The sequence below is a fragment of the Rana temporaria genome, chromosome 4, assembly GCF_905171775.1.
Source record: "Rana temporaria chromosome 4, aRanTem1.1, whole genome shotgun sequence".
Classification (NCBI taxonomy): Eukaryota; Metazoa; Chordata; class Amphibia; order Anura; family Ranidae; genus Rana; species Rana temporaria.
The window spans coordinates 11,674,237-11,692,588 of record NC_053492.1 but is presented as its reverse complement, the minus strand read 5'-3'; the positions used below and the strand labels follow the sequence as shown (position 1 = coordinate 11,692,588).

General features: G+C 50.2%; 2 protein-coding genes across 2 annotated transcripts; both read right to left on the bottom strand.

Moving 5' to 3' along the window:
* Nucleotides 1–12,839: 12,839 nt before the first annotated feature.
* On the bottom strand, nt 12,840–14,924 carry LOC120935520 (the record flags this gene model as incomplete). The annotated part of the gene is made up of 1 exon (XM_040347569.1): nt 12,840–14,924. A coding segment is annotated over one exon (1,590 nt), but the record flags the coding sequence as incomplete, so codon positions are not given.
* LOC120935904 lies at nt 14,907–18,113 on the bottom strand. Its single transcript, XM_040347936.1, has 2 exons — nt 17,917–18,113; nt 14,907–16,327 (listed from the first exon to the last, which is right to left on the bottom strand). The coding sequence occupies exon 2, from the start codon at nt 16,074–16,076 to the stop codon at nt 14,925–14,927; it is 1,152 nt and encodes a 383-aa protein (XP_040203870.1). The 5' UTR covers nt 16,077–16,327; nt 17,917–18,113; the 3' UTR covers nt 14,907–14,924.
* Nucleotides 18,114–18,352: the final 239 nt, after the last annotated feature.

Sequence of the window (18,352 nt, the reverse complement as noted above, 5' to 3'; positions counted from 1 at the left end):
CCCGAAGCGGTAGCTCTCTCTAAAATACAGGCAGAGACTGTAGCAGAGGCCCTAGTTAAAGTATTTTCCCAAGTAGGCTTTCCCAAGGAGGTTCTGTCCGACCAAGGTACCCAATTCACGGCCGAGGTAACCCAGCAGATATGGAAAACCTGTGGAGTTAAATCCCTGACTAGCTCCCCATACCACCCCCAGACTAACGGCCTGTGCGAGCGCTTCAATGGAACGCTAAAGCAAATGTTGAAATCGTTCACAGGGGCGTACAAGGATTGGGAGCGATTCCTGCCGCACCTTCTCTTTGCATACCGAGAGGTACCGCAGGAATCGACCGGATTCTCACCCTTCGAACTTCTCTATGGGAGGCGGGTGAGAGGGCCCTTAGATCTCATCAAGGATCACTGGGAGGGGCAAACAGAAATTGAGGGGACCCCGGTTGTACCTTATGTCCTGGAGCTGAGGGATCGCATGGAGGAATTAGCCCAGACAGTGCGAGAGAACCTCCAGGCGGCCCAACAGCGCCAGAAGGTATGGTATGACCGACGGGCTAGGCACCGGAGCTTTCAGATAGGCCAAAAGGTCATGGTATTAAGGCCGGTCCGAACAGACAAGCTCCAGGCTGCCTGGCAGGGCCCCTATAAAGTTATAGGACAGATATGCGACACTACCTACACGATAGCCAGTTGCGAGGATGAAGATGTGAAACGAACCTTTCACATCAACATGCTCAAGGCCTATCAGGAACGGGCAGAGGAGGTAGCCGCTATCTGTGCACCAGCAGGAGAAGACACAGAGACCCTACCCCTTCCCGACCTATTGGGCAGTAGCGAAGGGATGACCCAGATAGAGAAAGTCCAGCTAGGTGAACAGCTGGAGCCGCAAGAGCGGGCTCAAGCTGGCCGCTTACTAGAAGAAAAACAGGCCACATTCTCTCAGGAGCCTGGATACACACGCCTAGCCGTACACAAGGTGGAGACTTCAGGACAGACACCCCTGAGACAGCCTCCTTACCGTATCCCCGAAGCAGTCCGGGAAGGAATGCGGAAGGAGATAGATGAGATGCTTCGGCTAGGCGTAATCGAACCCTCAGAAAGTCCTTGGGCCTCGCCGGTAGTCTTAGTGCCAAAGAAGGATGGGACAACCCGCTTCTGTGTAGATTACCGGCGCCTCAACGACAAGACAGTTACGGACGCCTATCCGATGCCACGGATGGACGAGCTGCTTGACCGTATCTCTGCAGGGAAGTATCTGACCACAATAGACCTATGCAAGGGATATTGGCAGATTCCTCTAGCAGAAGATGCCAGACTCAAGTCGGCCTTCATCACCCCGTTCGGCCTATACCAATTCCGGGTTATGCCGTTCGGGATGAAGAACGCCCCGGCCACCTTCCAACGGATGGTGGATCAGTTACTTGGGGGTCTCCAGAGCTTTGCATGCGCTTATCTGGATGACATCGCCATCTACAGCGATACATGGGAAGCGCACCTAGAGCACGCAGGGGTAGTATTGGATAGGATCAAGGGGGCCGGACTGACCCTGAAACCCGACAAATGTCATTTGGGTATGGCAGAGGTACAATATTTGGGCCACCGAGTAGGATGTGGTAAGCAACGGCCGGAGCCGGCCAAGATCGAGGCCGTTGCCAATTGGCCCACTTCCCACACCAAGACACAAGTCATGGCTTTCTTGGGCACAGCCGGCTATTACAGACGCTTTGTACCCGACTATAGCGCCCTGGCCAAACCCCTGACCGACTTGACCAAAAAGAAGCTACCCCGACAAGTCCTGTGGTCCCCGGAATGCGAGGTGGCTTTCCAAACCCTAAAGACTGCTCTGGTTAATGCTCCGGTGTTGGTTACCCCAGATCCTAACAAAAGATTTATTGTCCACACAGATGCTTCAATGTTTGGACTGGGGGCAGTACTAAGCCAGATCGGGGAGGATGGAGGAGAGCACCCGGTGGCATACCTGAGTCGGAAGCTGTTGCCAAGGGAGGTCAGTTACGCCACCATTGAAAAAGAGTGTTTGGCCTTGGTATGGGCACTCAAAAAGCTCACACCTTACCTTTATGGCCGGGCTTTCACTCTCATCACCGATCACAACCCCTTGGTGTGGCTTAACCGGGTTTCAGGGGACAACGCCCGTTTGCTACACTGGAGCTTGGCCTTACAGCCCTATGACTTTACGATTCATTACCGCCCAGGCAAGCAAAACGGGAATGCTGATGGATGTCACGCCAAACGGAGTTAACCTCGGACTAAAAGCTCTGAACCCGTCAACCCTACTGGACCAGGAAAGGTCCAACCGGGTTTTCCGGAGCAGGGAGAAAAAGGGGGGCCATTGTGATGGACTTTTTACCTATATGCTTCAGTTTAATCCTCCCTGCTTGTTTAAGGCTGTTAATTGTATTTACTCTTCTGCAGCCAGTCCTGTTTCAAATGTTAATTGTTCTAGCCCTGTGTTTACTGGTTACTGTGATTAGATAAGTGGCTCATGTTAATTATGCTGATTGCTTCATTGTGATAATTATCTCTCTATATGCGGTGCCGAACCGGCTAGATACTGAGTAGTTCAAAGAAATATCTTTATTTCAAAGGAGCTGTATTGAAGACCCCCCACTGTGTAAGGGGGGGCGGAGATTTGTCATTGTAACAGTTGTAACCACATATAAGCTCTGGTTTCTTACCATTAAAACTCTGTGTTATACCAGCATTAAGCCTTGGCTCATGTATGGATGCTGCTGTGATTTCTTTTATGGGAAGAAGGGACTGTTTGACAGGGATATCATACCAATATCGTCACAGACACAATTTGTGAGGAGATCTCCAATTCGAAGAAACCCTCCCACTCAACACCCCGTGTCCACAGGTACAGTCATTACTTCCCTCATTCAACCCTGCTAGTATTAACAAAGTTGCTAATCTTATTGCTAACACCCATCTACAGTGCCTTGAAAGAGTAAGCATGCCCCTTGAAATTTTCCCCATTTTGTCATGTTACAACCAAAAACGTAAATTTATTTTATTGGGATTTTATGTGATAGACCAACACAAAGTGGCACATAATTGTGAAGTGGAAGGAAGACGATAAATGGTTTTCATTTTCTTACAAATAAATATGTGAAAAGTGTGGTGTGCAATTGTATTCAGCCCCCTTTACTCTGATACCCCTAACTAAAATCTTGTGGAACCAATTGCCTTCAGAAGTCACCTAATTAGTAAATAGAGTCCACCTGTGTGTAATTTAATCTCAGTATAAATATAGCGGTTCTGTGAAGCCCTTAGTGGTTTGTTAGAGAACCTTAGTGAACAAACAGCATCACAAAGGCAAAGGAACACAGCATTATGTTGTGGAGATTCTACAAGTGCCGACAGGGGATCAGGTCCCCCTAGAGGCACTTGTGAGACACATTTTTTTACTGGGGGTCTTCAGATTAGATTCAGCCAAGTGAGGGGGTGGTGGTCAGTAAGGATGGAGAACTCCTGGCCATACAAATAGGGTTGTAGTTTTTCAAGGCCCAAATGATAGCCAGGCACTCTCTCGATGGTGGTGTAGACCACCTCCCAGTCCAGTAGCTTCCAGCTAGGGAAAGCCACAGGCTGCTCCTGCTCCTCCTTGTTTATCCAGACCACATGTAGAGGCAGGCATCCATCTGCATGACAAATCTTTTCTTTTAGTTTGGAGCTGCCAGGACAGGGTCACAGAAGAGGGCCTTTTTTAGCTGGGCAAAGGTGGTCTGGCAGGCCGGGGTCCAAGTCACTATACTGGGCTTGGCCTTCTTTGCGAGGTCCGCTAGTGGCTTGGCAATCATGCTGAAATGGGGAACAAATTTGCAATAATAGTTAGCAGTGGTCAGAAAAGACATAACCTGTTTCGTAGTCTGGGGTGGGTGAGTGAGTCCCCAACCGCTTCTATTTTTGCTGGTTCTGGGCGCAGTCTACCCCCTCCTTACCTGTGTCCTAAGTTTTGCACATCTGCTAGTCCCATTTGGAACCTGTTGGGTCGGATAGTAAGGCTGGCCCTTGCAATTTGGTCCAGGACAATGCCCACATGCCAGAGGTGGCCTTCCCAGGATTAGCTGAAGATGGCGTTGTCATCAAGATAGGCACAAAGTCTTGGTAGTCCTGCAGCAGTTGATCCACCATGCGCTTAAAGGTAGCAGGAGCATTCTTTATGCCGAAGGGCATGTTTGATTTAATCAAAACAGTCTGAAATTGGTCATGAAGGCAGAGCGCTCCTTACCTTCTGTGGATAAAATTTGCAAGTAGGCCTTGGTCAAGTCCAGTGTAGTGACATACAAAGCAGAAATTTTGCTAGAAACTCGATAACTTAGTATTATCCTTTATTTGATAATCGATTAGTTGGTCGATTAATCAGATAATAACCTTAAAAAAATGTAGTGCATATTAGTCTTGATATATAGGCATACCCCTCCCCTTTTTCTTACCCACTCTATCCCTGCAATAAAGAGAATACCCTTGAATGGTTGCCAGCCAATCATGATAGCTGTTGAACCAGGTGTGACAGGAGTCACTTTGGGTAGGGTGCTTTTTGCGCTGTGTATGCCTGGGGACCCTTGAGTTGGTGTTACTTTGGATTCAGGTCCATGTCCCCACAAGACACACAGACTCTGGGAACCCTGTATATGCCATATTAGTAAGAGTGACTGATTCATACTGTTGGAACATATACAGTAGTGTTAGAAGATGCTGATGTCATCAACTCCAGCCACCTGTCTGTCAGTTTTCTGCTATAATGTAAATAAGTCTAGTGTGGCTTCTAAGAGTCTTTCACTCATTGTTTGTGCTAATTAACTATGCTTTTGTGTGAAGTTCTGTGTTGATATTTATGATAATGTGTATTGTATAGTCGGTAAACTTGCTCATGTTAATTAGGCTTCTGGTTACAGTCTGTATTTGTTTGAGATCTCCAATAAAGAGGAGGAATTCTGATGTACTCCAAGACTGGTGTTGTCTGGTTCTTGGGGGGAACTATAGCCAGATCCATTAGTTGGATCCATGTTCCAGGACTTGGGCAGCCATATACTGACAGGAGCACTCAAGCGAAGTGTGGGACGTTCTGTTACAGTTACACTGAGTTACGGCTAGTGACTGGGTGGGCTAATAGATCTTGGACCACTTGGTTCCGGACAGAGAACGCATTTACAGGCAGACATAGTCTTGGTGAGGACAAGGGTTCATCACAACTTGTAGGCAGCAGCGGGACGAGAGCAGGCAAGATGGCTGACGAAAGTCTGCACACCAGAAGCACTGAGGCCCCAGAGTATCACCATTGGACAGCAAGCAGTCTCCAAGAAAGAGTCTGAATGTTGGGTCTCAACCACAGGGGACTGAATAAGGACCAGCTGGTCTAGTTGTGAAGAGGTAGACACTTGGTAATGACTAAGCGTTGATATTTGCGCGAAACGCGCCTACCTCTTTGTCCCCTCCATCTGTCAACCACTTGTCATATGAAGCTTCAATAAATGGATTTTTGGAAGTGCAGCCGTCCGGAATTAATTCTTCACATTACACAGCATGCGAGCTGGGCTAGCACCTGACTAGTGTGTGGGGGATTAACCAGAGACTCACTCACCTGAAGCAGCTTTTCTAGTTTAGTAGACAGCTGGTTCAGTTGCTGGAGGAAAACAGCCAGCGGGAGGAGTCGACCACAGATGGGGGTTAGGCACTTCCCAGCGAAGACAGACCAGAGCCTCCCAGCCCAGGCAGCAAGAGCCCTTGCGTTGTCTGGTACGAGGAAGAGATGGCCATTCTGGGGAAGAATGTCACCACCGAAAGAAAGCTTGCAGCCATTGAAAAGGCACAAAAAAGACAAAAGTAATGGGAGACTGCAAAAAAACAAGCCACCACCCTTGTGCCTCTCCCTGCTGTACAAGAGACCCAAAGAATTTCCAGGAAGGACTTTAAGCCCTACCAAGACAATACAGGGGATGTGGATGGGTTCTTGCAGGACTTTGATCATCAATGTGAACTACTGGGGGTCCCGCCCTGTAGTAGGACTGCTGGAAGGGGGGCCACTGAGGCTTATCGAATGATGGACCCTCTCAAGAAACGTAGCTATGGAGGACCTAAAACGGGCAGTACTGGACTATTATGCTGTATTGCCAGGGGTGTATCGGCTGAGTTCCGGATTCCCCCTCGTGTACCCGAGACCTCCTTCAAAATGTTTGCGCACAAACTGTCCGTAGCATTCCGCCGATGGCTGGAAGGGAAAAAGGCTACCTCCCCTGAGGTGATCATACAGGCTGTCCTGAAGGAACAATTATTTTTCAAGTGCCCCCCTGAGCTCTGACAGTTGGTGCAGGAGCGAAAACCTGCCACCCTAGAGGAAGCTGCAGCCTTAGCGGATGAGGCCCTCTTGATCAACACACATTTCTGTCAGACCAAGGTACACAGTTTATGTCCGATCCGATTCAGTCCCTCCCACCCCCGAAACCAACGGACTGTGTGAGCGTTTCAACGGGACCCTGAAGGCAATGCTACGTGCCCTTATCGACCCAAAACCAGACTGGGAGCAGTACCTCCCCCACCTTCTCTTCGCCTCCAGGGAGATCCCGCAGGAATTTACTGGGTTTTCCCCGTTTGAGCTGCTGCATTGGAGGAAGGTCCGAGGCCCCCTGACACTGCCGAAAGAATACTGGGAGGGTCAACTACACAATACCCTACATCCTAAAACTGCGGAAATTAATGGGCCAACTTTCTGGGCTCGCGGCGGACCATCTCAAGGCTGCCCAAACCTGCCAAAAGATTTAATATGACCGTAAAGCTCGAACCTGCAAGTTTAAGGAGAGTCCTCATGATACTCCCAAATCCCCAAAACAAGGGAGGACCCTTTCTAATCATCAATAAGTTAAAGAAGATGTTCTCGCTCTGGATGATCTGGGAAGCAGCAAAAGACTGTGCACATCTATATGTTCAAGGAATACCGTGACATAAACTTTCCTGTCCTGGCGGTCTTCCCCTACCCTCTGAAGAAGATGACGACGAAGTCACACTTGATCTCCTGGAGGTAGCGCACCACTTGGCTGACGTACACCAGGTAACCTTGGGCCCCCAGCTCTGCCAGGAACAGCAGGTGTCCATGATGACTGTTGTGCACCACCGCCATCCCATCTTTTCCTCTCAGCCCGGAAGGACGAGCCTCACCACTCATGTGGAAACCTTGCAAACCCGGCCCATCCAACTAGCCCCGTACCGAGTTCCAGAAGCCGCCCAGAACACCATAAAAGAAATTAACGAAATGTTGGACCTGGGAATTATCCAACCCTCCCAGAGCCCCTGGGACTCACCTGTTCTTGTACGCAAAAAAGATGGCACCATCGATTTTGTGTAAACTAGCGACATCTTAATAACCACACCGTTAGCGACGCCTACCCAATTCCTCGTATAGATGACCTGCTGGACCATCTGGCTGGAGCCCGCTATGTCACTACAGCAAGGGTTACTGGCAAATCCCCTTAACTGGATAAGGGAGGGAACATTCCAACTTCATCACCCCCTTCGGGCTGTTTGAATTTCTCAGTATGCCTTTTGGGATGAAGAATGCCTCTGCCACCTTCCAGCGCATGGCAGATCAGTTGCTGCAGGGCTGCCAAGACTTTGCCTGCGCTTACCTTGATGACATTGCCATCTTCAGTGAAACATGGGAAGACCACCTCCGGCAGGTGGGCACCGTGCTAAACCAAATTACAGGGGCCAACCTCACTATCCGGCCCGATTAGAGGGATTGGTGTGGGTGAAGCAGATGGTGCCCTGAACCAGCTAAGATCAAAGCCATTAGGGACTGGCCCACTCCTCAGAATAAAAAACAGGTTATGTCCTTTTTGGGCACTGCAAACTAATATCGCAAATTTGTTCCCCATTTCAGCAGCCAGGTAGAGGAGGAACACCCGGTGGTCTTCCTTAGCAGAAAGTTGATGGAAAGGGAGGTGGCCTATGCCACCATCGAATAGGAGTGCCTGGCTCTAGTATTGGCCTTGAAAAAACTGCAATCCTATTTGTACGGCAGGGAGTTCACCATTCTCACAGACCACAACCCCTTCATCTGGCAGAATCGGGTCTCGGGATAACGGCCGCCTGCTGAGGTGTAGTTTGGCCTTACAACCGTATAAATTAACTATTCAGTACCGAAGGGGGAGCCAACACCAAAATGCAGATGGGCTCTCCCGTCAACAAGATTCCTAGTAAAACCCAGTCACCCAGTCTTTTCTCCAGCGGCTGAAAAGGACCAGTCTACGCTCTCTCCAGCGGCGGGTATGTTCTCTGAGAGAGGCAGAGGTTGGCTGGGCAAGTAATGCTGTTTGAGACAATTTATTTGGGGTACTGTGGGGATATCGTCATTGCAGACAGGAACTACTAACTTTGGAGTCAACCCATCTAGGGTCTCCTCCTGTGTTAGTCTCCTGCTGTAAGGTTAGATGTGTGACAGGAGCCACTTTGGGTAGGGTGCTGCTTGTGAGGTGTATGCCTGGGGACCCTTGAGGTGGTGTTACTTTGGAATCAGGTCCATGTCCCCCTAAGACACACAGACTCTGGGAACCCTGTATATGCCATATTAAAAAGAGTGACATACGGTACTGTTAAAAGATGCTGATGTTATCAACTCCAGCCACCTGTCGCTCTGTTGACTGCTATAATGTAAAGTAAAAAAAAAAGTCTAGTGTGGCTTCTAAAGGCCCGTACACATGATCGGATTTTCCGATGGGAAGTGTGTGATGGAAGGCTTTTGTCGGAAAATCCGACCATTTGTATGCTCTATCGGACAATTGTTGTTGGATCTTCCAAAAAACAAATGTTGGATAATATGCTTTAAAATTTTCCGACAACAAATGTGTGCTGTCAGATTATCCAATCGTGAGTACAGAAGTTCTTCGAAAAAAAAAAAAGTACAAACACGCATCCTCAGAAGCAATGTCAACCATAACACAACATATGCAGAAGTCTCCCAAAGGGTGGCGTTAAAGGGCTGAAAAACCACGTAGTTTGCTGTTTGTATGCAATACAAGTTCACAGCCAACGCCCTTCAGACAAAAGTCCTACGCTTTGTCCGCAGAAAATCCAATCACGATGACTGGGTGGGCTAAAAGATCTTGGATCGCATGGTACCGGACAGAGAAAGCATTTACAGGCAGTCTTGTTGGAGGACAAGGGTTTGTCACACCAGGTCTCTGAAATTCCTATAAAATCTAAATCCTTCTCATTCAACAGTATCTCTAGTTCACCCATCTTGTCTGCCAGGCTCCTGGCATTGGTAAACATAGCTCCCAAGTCCCTAAAATCGTTCTTTAGAGCACCATGACAGCTGTGTCTTCCCCTGCCCCTCCCAGTAATCTGTTCACCAGATCCGTGATGTGCTGAACCCAAGTGCCCAGTAGACAGCATACAGTTTGGCACTTCAGGTCTTTGTCCTAAGAGAATTTAGTCCCCTACCACGACAATCTGTCTATCCTTTACTCTCCCCCCCCCCCCCCACACACTCTTACCAGAGGAGTTCTTCCCCCAGCAGCTAGGAGAGTACCTCAGCTCCAACAGTGCTGGTCCCTGATTGGTTTCACCAATGTCACTCAATGGAGCGTACTTATTGGGATGTTCCAACCCAGGATTGGCCTCCCTGGCACTTTCCCCTCTACCCTTCCTGCCTGTCAACCATCTACTTTTTTCTAGTGCCTGCACCTCTTTGTCGCCACCCTCCTCTGTGCTGGCCCTTGCCAGGTACGTTCCCAACTCTCCTTTAGTATGGAGGGTCTTCTCAGTGCTGACAGTTGCTTCCCCAGATTCAGAACCTGGGCTTCCAGGGAAACAATGTGCTTACATTTTGCACAGCAGAATTCACCCTCCATCAGATGATCAAGGAACACATACTTGCCACAAGATGTACACAGAGTAACATCTCTACACCCGCCGGGCATCGTACCTACTAATTGGGGATTATACCATGTCCAAATGACCCAACAACTAGCTTTCTGACACTAATACTCAATACAATACACTTTAGTGGCCTGGGACACCTTTGGGTGCCCCCAAGGAGAGTAGTAATGCAGTGCGCATAGCATGCCGCAGCGAACAGTGGATGTGGCCAAATTGCTCTGCCCCCATGATACTGAACCTGCCCCCAGACAGCCACCTACAGCTCTCGGATGGAAACAGATTTGTGTGTGACTACCTTGGTTACTTGGGGAGCCACAGCCCATTCTGAATAATTCGTCCGCCTGAAACATGATGTAAAACCCGGACTGGCTGAGTGAATCCCGGACAGATGGCAACCCTACTTACAATACACAAGTACTCACACTGCACAGGTACTTTGACCCCTGTTATAACCTCCTGTTTTCCACTCTGGTGTTTAACTCACCACTTAGTCCAGTTGCACTTGGTCTAAGTTCCAGCAAGAAAAGAAAAAAAAAGTGGCAGGCTCAAAATGAGTTCTACAGAAAGTTATATAGGCCTCAAGCACCTGTGACCAATTAACCACTCCCCTGAATTAGTAGGCTGAGGCCGGGTTCACACTAGTCCGACAAACGCTCCGACATTGGGAGCTCATGTTGCATGACGTGTGAAAATGAATGTTTCCCTATGGGAGCCGTCTTAACTGGTCGGACACATGTCGGAGCGAATTTGCAAATGCTCCCTGTACTACTTTGATCCTACTTCACTCCATTGAATATCATTGAAGTAGGATCAAAGTCGGAACGCAGTCTTGCACGCTCCGACTTTGGCATGCGACTTGTACTTTGCTGATCTTGAGGGGGAACTCCACACCAAATTTTAACAAAAAAAACCCGGCATGGGTTCCCCTCCAAGAGCATACCAGGCCCATGGGTCTGGTGCGGATTTAAACGGGAACCCCCTACGCCAAAAAAACAGCGTGGGGGTGCCCCCAAAATCCATACCAGACCCGTATCCGAGCAGCAGCCCGGCCGGTCAGGAAAGGGGGTGGGGACAAGCGCCCGCCCCCTCCATAACCGTGCCAGGCCGCATGCCCTCAACATGGGGAGGTAGGTGCTCTGGGGCGCCCTGCGGCCCCCCCACCCCAAAGCACCCTGCCCCCATGTTGATGAGGACAGGGCCTCTTCCCGACAACCCTGGATGTTGGTTGTCGGGGGGCTTATTGGAATCTGGGAGCCCCCTTTAACAAGGGGGCACCCAGATACTGGCCCCCCACCCTAGGTGAATGAGTATGGGGTACACCGTACCCCTACCCATTCACCTGGAGGAAAAGTGTCAAAAAAAATAAACACACTACACAGGTTTTTAAAATATTTTATTAGTCAGCTCCGGGGGTCTTCTTCCGACTTCTCCGCTCTCCCGGGGTCTTCTCCTGCCCTCCCCGGTTCTTCTCCCACTCTCCGGTGCCTTCTGCTGGGCTGCGCTGCCGTTATCTTCTTTGTATCTCTTTTACTAGCGGCAGCGGCCAGCCCGGGCCTCCTCCGTCGTCTTCCGGTGTTGACGCAACGCTCCCTCCCGTTGTAATGCCGGGTGCGCGGCTCGCACCGATTTATATAGGCCTCTTATGACGTCACAGTCCCAGCATGCTCCGGGTGGTGACGTCACCACCCGGAGCATTCTGGGACTGTGAAGTCATAAGAGGCCTATATAAATGGCTGCGCACCCGGCATTACAGCGGGAGGGAGCGTCGCGTCAACACCGGAAGAAAAGAAGAGGGAAAAAGAAGAAGGCGACGGAAGAAGACGACAGAGGAAGCCAAGAAAAGGTAATGACTCAATTTTTATTTTTATACTGCTATCAATGGCCAACACGGTACAACACTTCATCCATTGCTTTTAGTGATCTCTGATCACCATATGAATTGTTTCTTACATGATGAAGATCAGTCATGGAGTATATCAGGGTGTGCTTCTTCCCCACATGAGAGCTGTGATGTCCAACATTCTTTATATATATATATATATATATATTTATGGTCGTGGCCCTATGATTGAGAGGGAAGTGAATCACATAAACACGCGACAAGACTTACAACATAAATAGACCTGGAGTGTGCCTTGATGGTCTGGTCGGAATGCCCAGAAAAAGGGGGCATACAGGAGATAGATAATGGGAAGTTGTGTGGAAGGATGTGTTTGAGAACTGCCTTGAAAAGGGAAGGGTGGGAGGGTATCGTGCACTGGAACCGACAGTGAGTGTGGGTGAGTGCTCTGTTTAAATAGTCTCCGGGCTCCTCCCATAAACTCAGGCCACCATTTTGGCCTTCTAATTTATGGTCGTGGCCCTATGATTGAGAGGGAAGTGAATCACATAAACACGCGACAAGACTTACAACATAAATAGACCTGGAGTGTGCCTTGATGGTCTGGTCGGAATGCCCAGAAAAAGGGGGCAAAAGACTCAGATAGGGAAATAGCTTTTATTGATTGTTGGGTTATTGAGCCAGTATGGAAAAGGCCTGTGCCATTTCTTCCTGAGGGTTCGGGATATAGGTAGCAAAGCAAGCAGACTTCCATCGGCCCAGCTTCTTGATCACGTGCTCTGGTACTCCGTGTTGGGAGGCGGCTGAGGCTGCTCCAATACGGAAGGAGTGTCCAGAAAAGTGACTGGGGTTGAAGCCTAGGTTGCTTAGGAGGATCCTGATGTGTTTTATGAATTGGCTGCTGCTGAGGGGGCTAGTTAGAAAGGGTAGTAAGGGGCTGTTCTCAGATTGGTCGGGAAGCTGAGATAGCAGTCGATCAAGGACTGTTACTGGGCACCAGGCGTTGTTGGTCTGAAACAGCAAGATGTCGACCCCTGGGCCTGTTTGTTGCGTCTTACTGACTAGGAGACGAAGGGTGTAATGGTTCTGAGAGCGAGTCAGGTGGCATCGGAGCAGTGTGTGGCTGCTGGGGCCGCTGACTGTGAATTCGCCGGGTCGTAGGAAACCATAAAAGGCCAAGTAGATGGCCGCCTGGATGACTAGGCTGGGCAGTGCCCCGAAGGGGGAACGGGTGAGGATCTCGGACATGTCCCTGAAAATGGCACTGGTGATAGGTAGGCGTTTGCCACTGGTCACTGGTCTGAGTTTCTGAATGCCTCGCAAGAGTGACTTAACGGCATGGGCGGTGAACACTGACGGTCTGCTGGGGTCTTCTAAAGATAGGAAGTGCTGGACGCCGGCTAGGTACAGTTTTATAGTGTTATGAGCGAGGGCTAGCTGGGTATGGCAGTATGACACGAAGGCTAGAATGTGTCGGACATCGCCTGTTGCTGCTCCTGGGCAAGAGGCCAGAAATTTGCAGTAGGTGTTCCAAGCCATGACATAGGATTTCAATGTGTTGTGAGACAAAGACTGGTTGATGAGTAGAGTTGCGTTGGCGAGGTGAGTTTTTAATCCATCGTTAGCAACGACCAGGGTGGGACAGGGGTGGACATTGGGTCGGCTCCAGGCTCCTGCTGAAAAAACAAGGTGAGGTTGAAACGGGACAGTGCATCAGCAGCGGTATTGAGTTTGCCTGGAATATGTCTACAAACAAAATTAAAGTGGTGGCAGAGAGACAGCTGCACGAGCCTACGCAGGAAGGACATAATATGGAGAGATCGGGATCTGCCCTTGTTAATTATGTCAGCTGTGGCCTGGTTGTCCGTGGTAAAAAGCACTGTTTGATTTGTCCACGTGTGGCCCCAGAGCTGGGCAGCTGCAACGACCGGGTAAAGCTCGAAGAGAGATGACGACTGGGTGAAGCCTGGGATTAGGAGGATTTCTGGGGGCCAAGGTTCGGCGAACCAGTGACGGCCAAATATGGCCGCAAAGCCGCTGGAGGCTGCGGCATCGGTGACCACCTGTGGAGACTCGTCTAAAAGAGCTGGGATGAACATTGAGATGCCATTCCAGCTAGTGAGGAATTCATCCCACATGGCCAAGTCTGATACTGCTGCCTGATCTAGCTTGAGGATTCGGTCTGGGTCTTGTGCTGGCGTGAGAAAGACTAAGAGTCGTGATATGAAGGACCGTCCTTGAGGGATAATCCTCATAGCAAAATTCATCATCCCTAGTAAGGACTGTAACTGTCTCCTGGTACATCCTTGCGACTGAGTGAAGTCGTGGATAGTAGCCCTGATGCGAGTTAATTTGTCAAGAGGCAGGCTCGCTTGCATGGCTTGTGTGTCTAGGTTGATACCTAGGAAGGTGATGGAATGTGCTGGTCCTTCTACTTTGTGCTCGGCTAGGGGCACATTTAGGTTGTTGAAGACCACCCTTAATTTGTCTAGATCAGTGGGGGATGTACCTGGTTGCTCAATGAGCAGGAAATCATCAAGGTAGTGGATGACTGAGTGACAGTGGGCCTGGTGGGACAGTATCCATGTGAGGGCCTGGGCAAAGACATTAAAGAGCCATGGGCTACTTTTTGAGCCAAAGGTCAGTTTGGTGGCGAAGTAGTAGGCCTCTCTCCATTTGATGCCGTGCCAGCGCCAGAGGGACGGCTCAATGGGAAGGAGCTTGAATGCGTCAGATATATCCGCTTTGGATAGCCAGGCTCCGGGGCCTATTGAGATGATTGTTTGGATGGCCAGGTCCACTGAGGCGTACTTGAGGGAAAACTGTGCAGAGGGGATTAGGGAGTTCAGGCTGGGGATGTGGGAGCAATGAGGCGCAGACAAGTCGTACACCAAGCGGACTTTATTAGTGAACTTGCCCTTGACAAGCCCAATAGGGCTAACTCTCCAGACTGGGAAAGGAGACTGTGGGAAGGGGCCAATAACAAAGCCTTTATCCACTTCTGACTGTAGTAAGGAGTCGATTGCTTGCGTGTCGATGGCTGCTGACTGGAGGTTCTTGCACTCGTGTGAGGTGAGGGGTAAGGTAATGAGGCCAGTGTGGAAGCCTTCTGTGAAGCCGTGCACCAGAAATATGGCCAGTGAAGGAGTGGGGTGAGTAGAGAGGTAGAAGCCTAGCCAGCCAACATCTATTCGGCTTAGTCAGGCCTTTGAGTCCTGTTTGAGTTGACAGGTGGTCTTTGGGTGAGCTTTGTGGCATGCTGTGCAAACGTGGAGTAGCCTGCACTGGCTGTGAAAGCAACCGGCGTTATTAAAATTGTTGCAGATGGGAGCGCCTCCTAGGAAAAAGATAGGCCGTCCTAGTCTATCCACTTGTCGTTGCTGACTGGGACCTGGGAGGCTCTGACTGGTACTGGAGGAGGGAGGGTAGGCAGGGCGCTTAGTGGAGTTATCGGAGCACCAATTTGCCGTGTGGGTAGAGGACTGGCAGAGGGTGCACAGTGGTGAGCGGAGGCCTGCAAAATGCCGGCAGAAAAGCTCTGTGTCACAAATGCTCCAGTCTGTCTTGGCCTGAAACTGGCTGAGCTTGGCAGCTGCCTTGGCCGAAAACGAGCGGTGGTAGTCATAGAAGGCGTGCCCTCCGTACTTGTAACCTAAATCTGTGACTGAATGGAGATATAGGTCCAGCTCTTCCCTCCTGTTGGGGGCGGCTGAGCAGATGATGTCCCTAAACATTCCGAATGCCAGGACGAACTCAGTGACTGTAAGTTTACGGCTGAGTCTGGGGTCTTTTGATTTGACGACTACCGATACATCCCCCCAGGCATATGCTCGGTTGTCGGCCACGTCGTGCACCGAAACCAGCAGAGACGCTAAATTTACGTCCTTTCCCTCCAAGATATCCTTCCTGAGGCTGGCGGAGACAAGGTGCGCGGGGATTACGGTAGAAGAGGACTCTGGCGTACCTGTAAGAGGGGATGCCAGCGCCGAAACCACGACTGTGTCATGGACGGGTGTGAGAGGACGAGCCTCCAGGGTTGCGACTCTGGTCTGTACGTCGGAAACTGTTGCGGATAGTGTGGCGACCATGGAGTGCAGCTGGGAGATAGCCCCGGATATGGACTGCAAGGATGTCTGTGGGTTGGAGGGTGCTGTATTGGGTGTTGGCGGGAAAAGTAGCCTGAAGAGCTCTGCCTTCCGGGCCGTAGCGGGGTAGGGGATGCCCTTGCGTCTAAGCTGTGCTATAATCCTGGGGATGGTCCATGTGCGGAAGGTCTGCAGGCTGCCGCTCTCTGAGCCCGTGGAGGGTGACAGAGGGGCGGGTGTGAGGTCAATACTGCCGGCCTGCGACATGACTCTGACTGAAAAAGAATAAGTGGGTGCGAGTATACATAAAGAACTGTGGTATTGGATTGCAGCAACGAAAGGAGGAGGCAAAATATTGGGGACGGGGACTTGGTTTAAGAAGGAGATTCGTTGGCTACACACCTGAGTGGAGTCCTGGAAGGGAGGTCCTGGCACGGACTGAGACTGGGTCGACCGGGAACTTGTTTCTTAGGGGTGAACGACCAACCTGGTGGGGTTGAGACCTGAAGTGGACTGATCTGAGGAAGAGAGAGAGGGTGATGAGTAGCTGGTACGGTACTGAAGATAACGTATGTTCTGGGTTTCGCTAGGCGATTGTGGGGGCCATGATGTTTGATGCCAAAGGGTGTGAAACGGAGTCTGCGATGGTCATTATGAGTGGTTTGGGCTGCTGAGGCAGCATTGCATGGTTTAGCAAGGGTCTCGGTCTGGTTTGCTGAGATAAGAAGCCTGGTCGCAAGGGCAAGAGTGTGGACTGCTAAGACGATATTGCGTGGTTTAGCAAGGGTCTTCGGTCTGGTTTGCTGAGATAAGAAGCCTGGTCGCAAGGGCAAGAGTGTGGACTGCTAAGACGATATTGCGTGGTTTAGCAAGGGTCTCGGTCTGGTTTGCTGGGATAAGAAGCCTGGTCGCAAGGGCAAGAGTGTGGACTGCTAAGACGATATTGCGTGGTTTAGCAAGGGTCTTCGGTCTGGTTTGCTGAGATAAGAAGCCTGGTCGCAAGGGCAAGAGTGTGGACTGCTGAGACGATATTGCGTGATCTAGCAAGGGTCTCGGTCCGATCTGTGGAGATAAAAAGCCTGGTCGCAAGGGCAAGAGTGTGGACTGCCGAGACGATATTGCGTGGTTTAGCAAGGGTCTTGGTCTGGTTTGCTGAGATAAGAAGCCTGGTCGCAAGGGCAAGAGTCTGGACTGCTGAGACGATATTGCGTGGTTTAGCAAGGGTCTCAATGTGGTCTGCTGAGAGGGAAAGCCTGGTTGCAAGGGCCTCAGTCTGGATTGTTGAGGCGATATTGCCCGGGACTCGGAGGGAGTCTGGCTGCTGAGACGAAATTTGCGCGATTGCAAGAGTCTCGGTAAGTACAGGTGTGAAGTTGTTGTGAGACGATAGCGTGGTTGCTGGGGTCTCTGCGAGTGTGGGGCTGTTGAGATGGCGTTGCGTTTGCGAGGGTCTGAAAATGGGGGTGTACGCAATGAGAGTTGGCTGGAAGGCGGGAACTTCCGGTAAACTTGTGAACAAAAGTTTCCTTGTGAGAAGGGAAAAAACAAACAAAAAAAAAAAAAACTTGCAACAAACTGTGATGTTTTGTCATGGCAGGTTCTCCTGTCATATACCAAGCATTCAGCACTTTGCTGAGAATCTGCTAAGGCTGCCATAATTGTTACATCAATATTCATAAGGACTTTGGCGTAATCTTCTGAACATTGTATTGCAATATACATTAAGAAGGTGGCATGTCTTGGGGAGTGGGAAGGTGAATAGTTAACCTCGGGTGGAGGAAACTGGGGATGCTGTAACATCACGTTATGATCCACCTGCATGTGCAAGCAGCACCCGGTGGCCGGAAGGGAGCACTGCACGTCTGGAGGGAAGCCAGGGGTGCTGAGCATTCTGAAACACAGGGAAACATGCCGCTGCTCCGTCTAAGTGACAGACTCAGCAAAGAGATCATCTGGCTGTGTACAAGTAAATGACAGGGGGGAGGGGGCTTCCGACATGTGGTAAGCAACACAAAGTTCCGCGGCGGGAAATTAACACAGGATGGGGTATACAGTACACGCCAATACTGATGTAACAACATGACCAATGGAAGGTAATAGCTCCTACCTGCGCCGGAGGGCGGAATAGCAAGGAAAGCCACGGACGAGTAGTAACAAGGAAGACAGGAATATGCTGTGCTCTGGATCGTCGGCCTGGTGACGTAGATATCGTGCACTGGAACCGACAGTGAGTGTGGGTGAGTGCTCTGTTTAAATAGTCTCCGGGCTCCTCCCATAAACTCAGGCCACCATTTTGGCCTTCTAATATATATATATATATATATGACATTTCCCGCACTCAAGGCACTAATACACTAATACACCTCAAGGGTTGTGTGGAATCCCTGATATACAGGAAGGCAGGGCTTCAGTAACAATTCCCTCACTCACAACTGGAAAGTAGTTTCTTCCTCGCGTGAGATCTCTGATGCTTGGAAACATGGGACTTCTGTGAAAAACATTTCCCGCACTCAGGACAGCGATACGGCTTTTCACCCGTGTGA

Coding starts and splice junctions, on each gene's coding strand:
- LOC120935904 (XM_040347936.1), bottom strand. CDS start 16,076: ATGTCGCAGGCCGGCAGTATTGACCTCACACCCGCCCCTCTGTCACCC.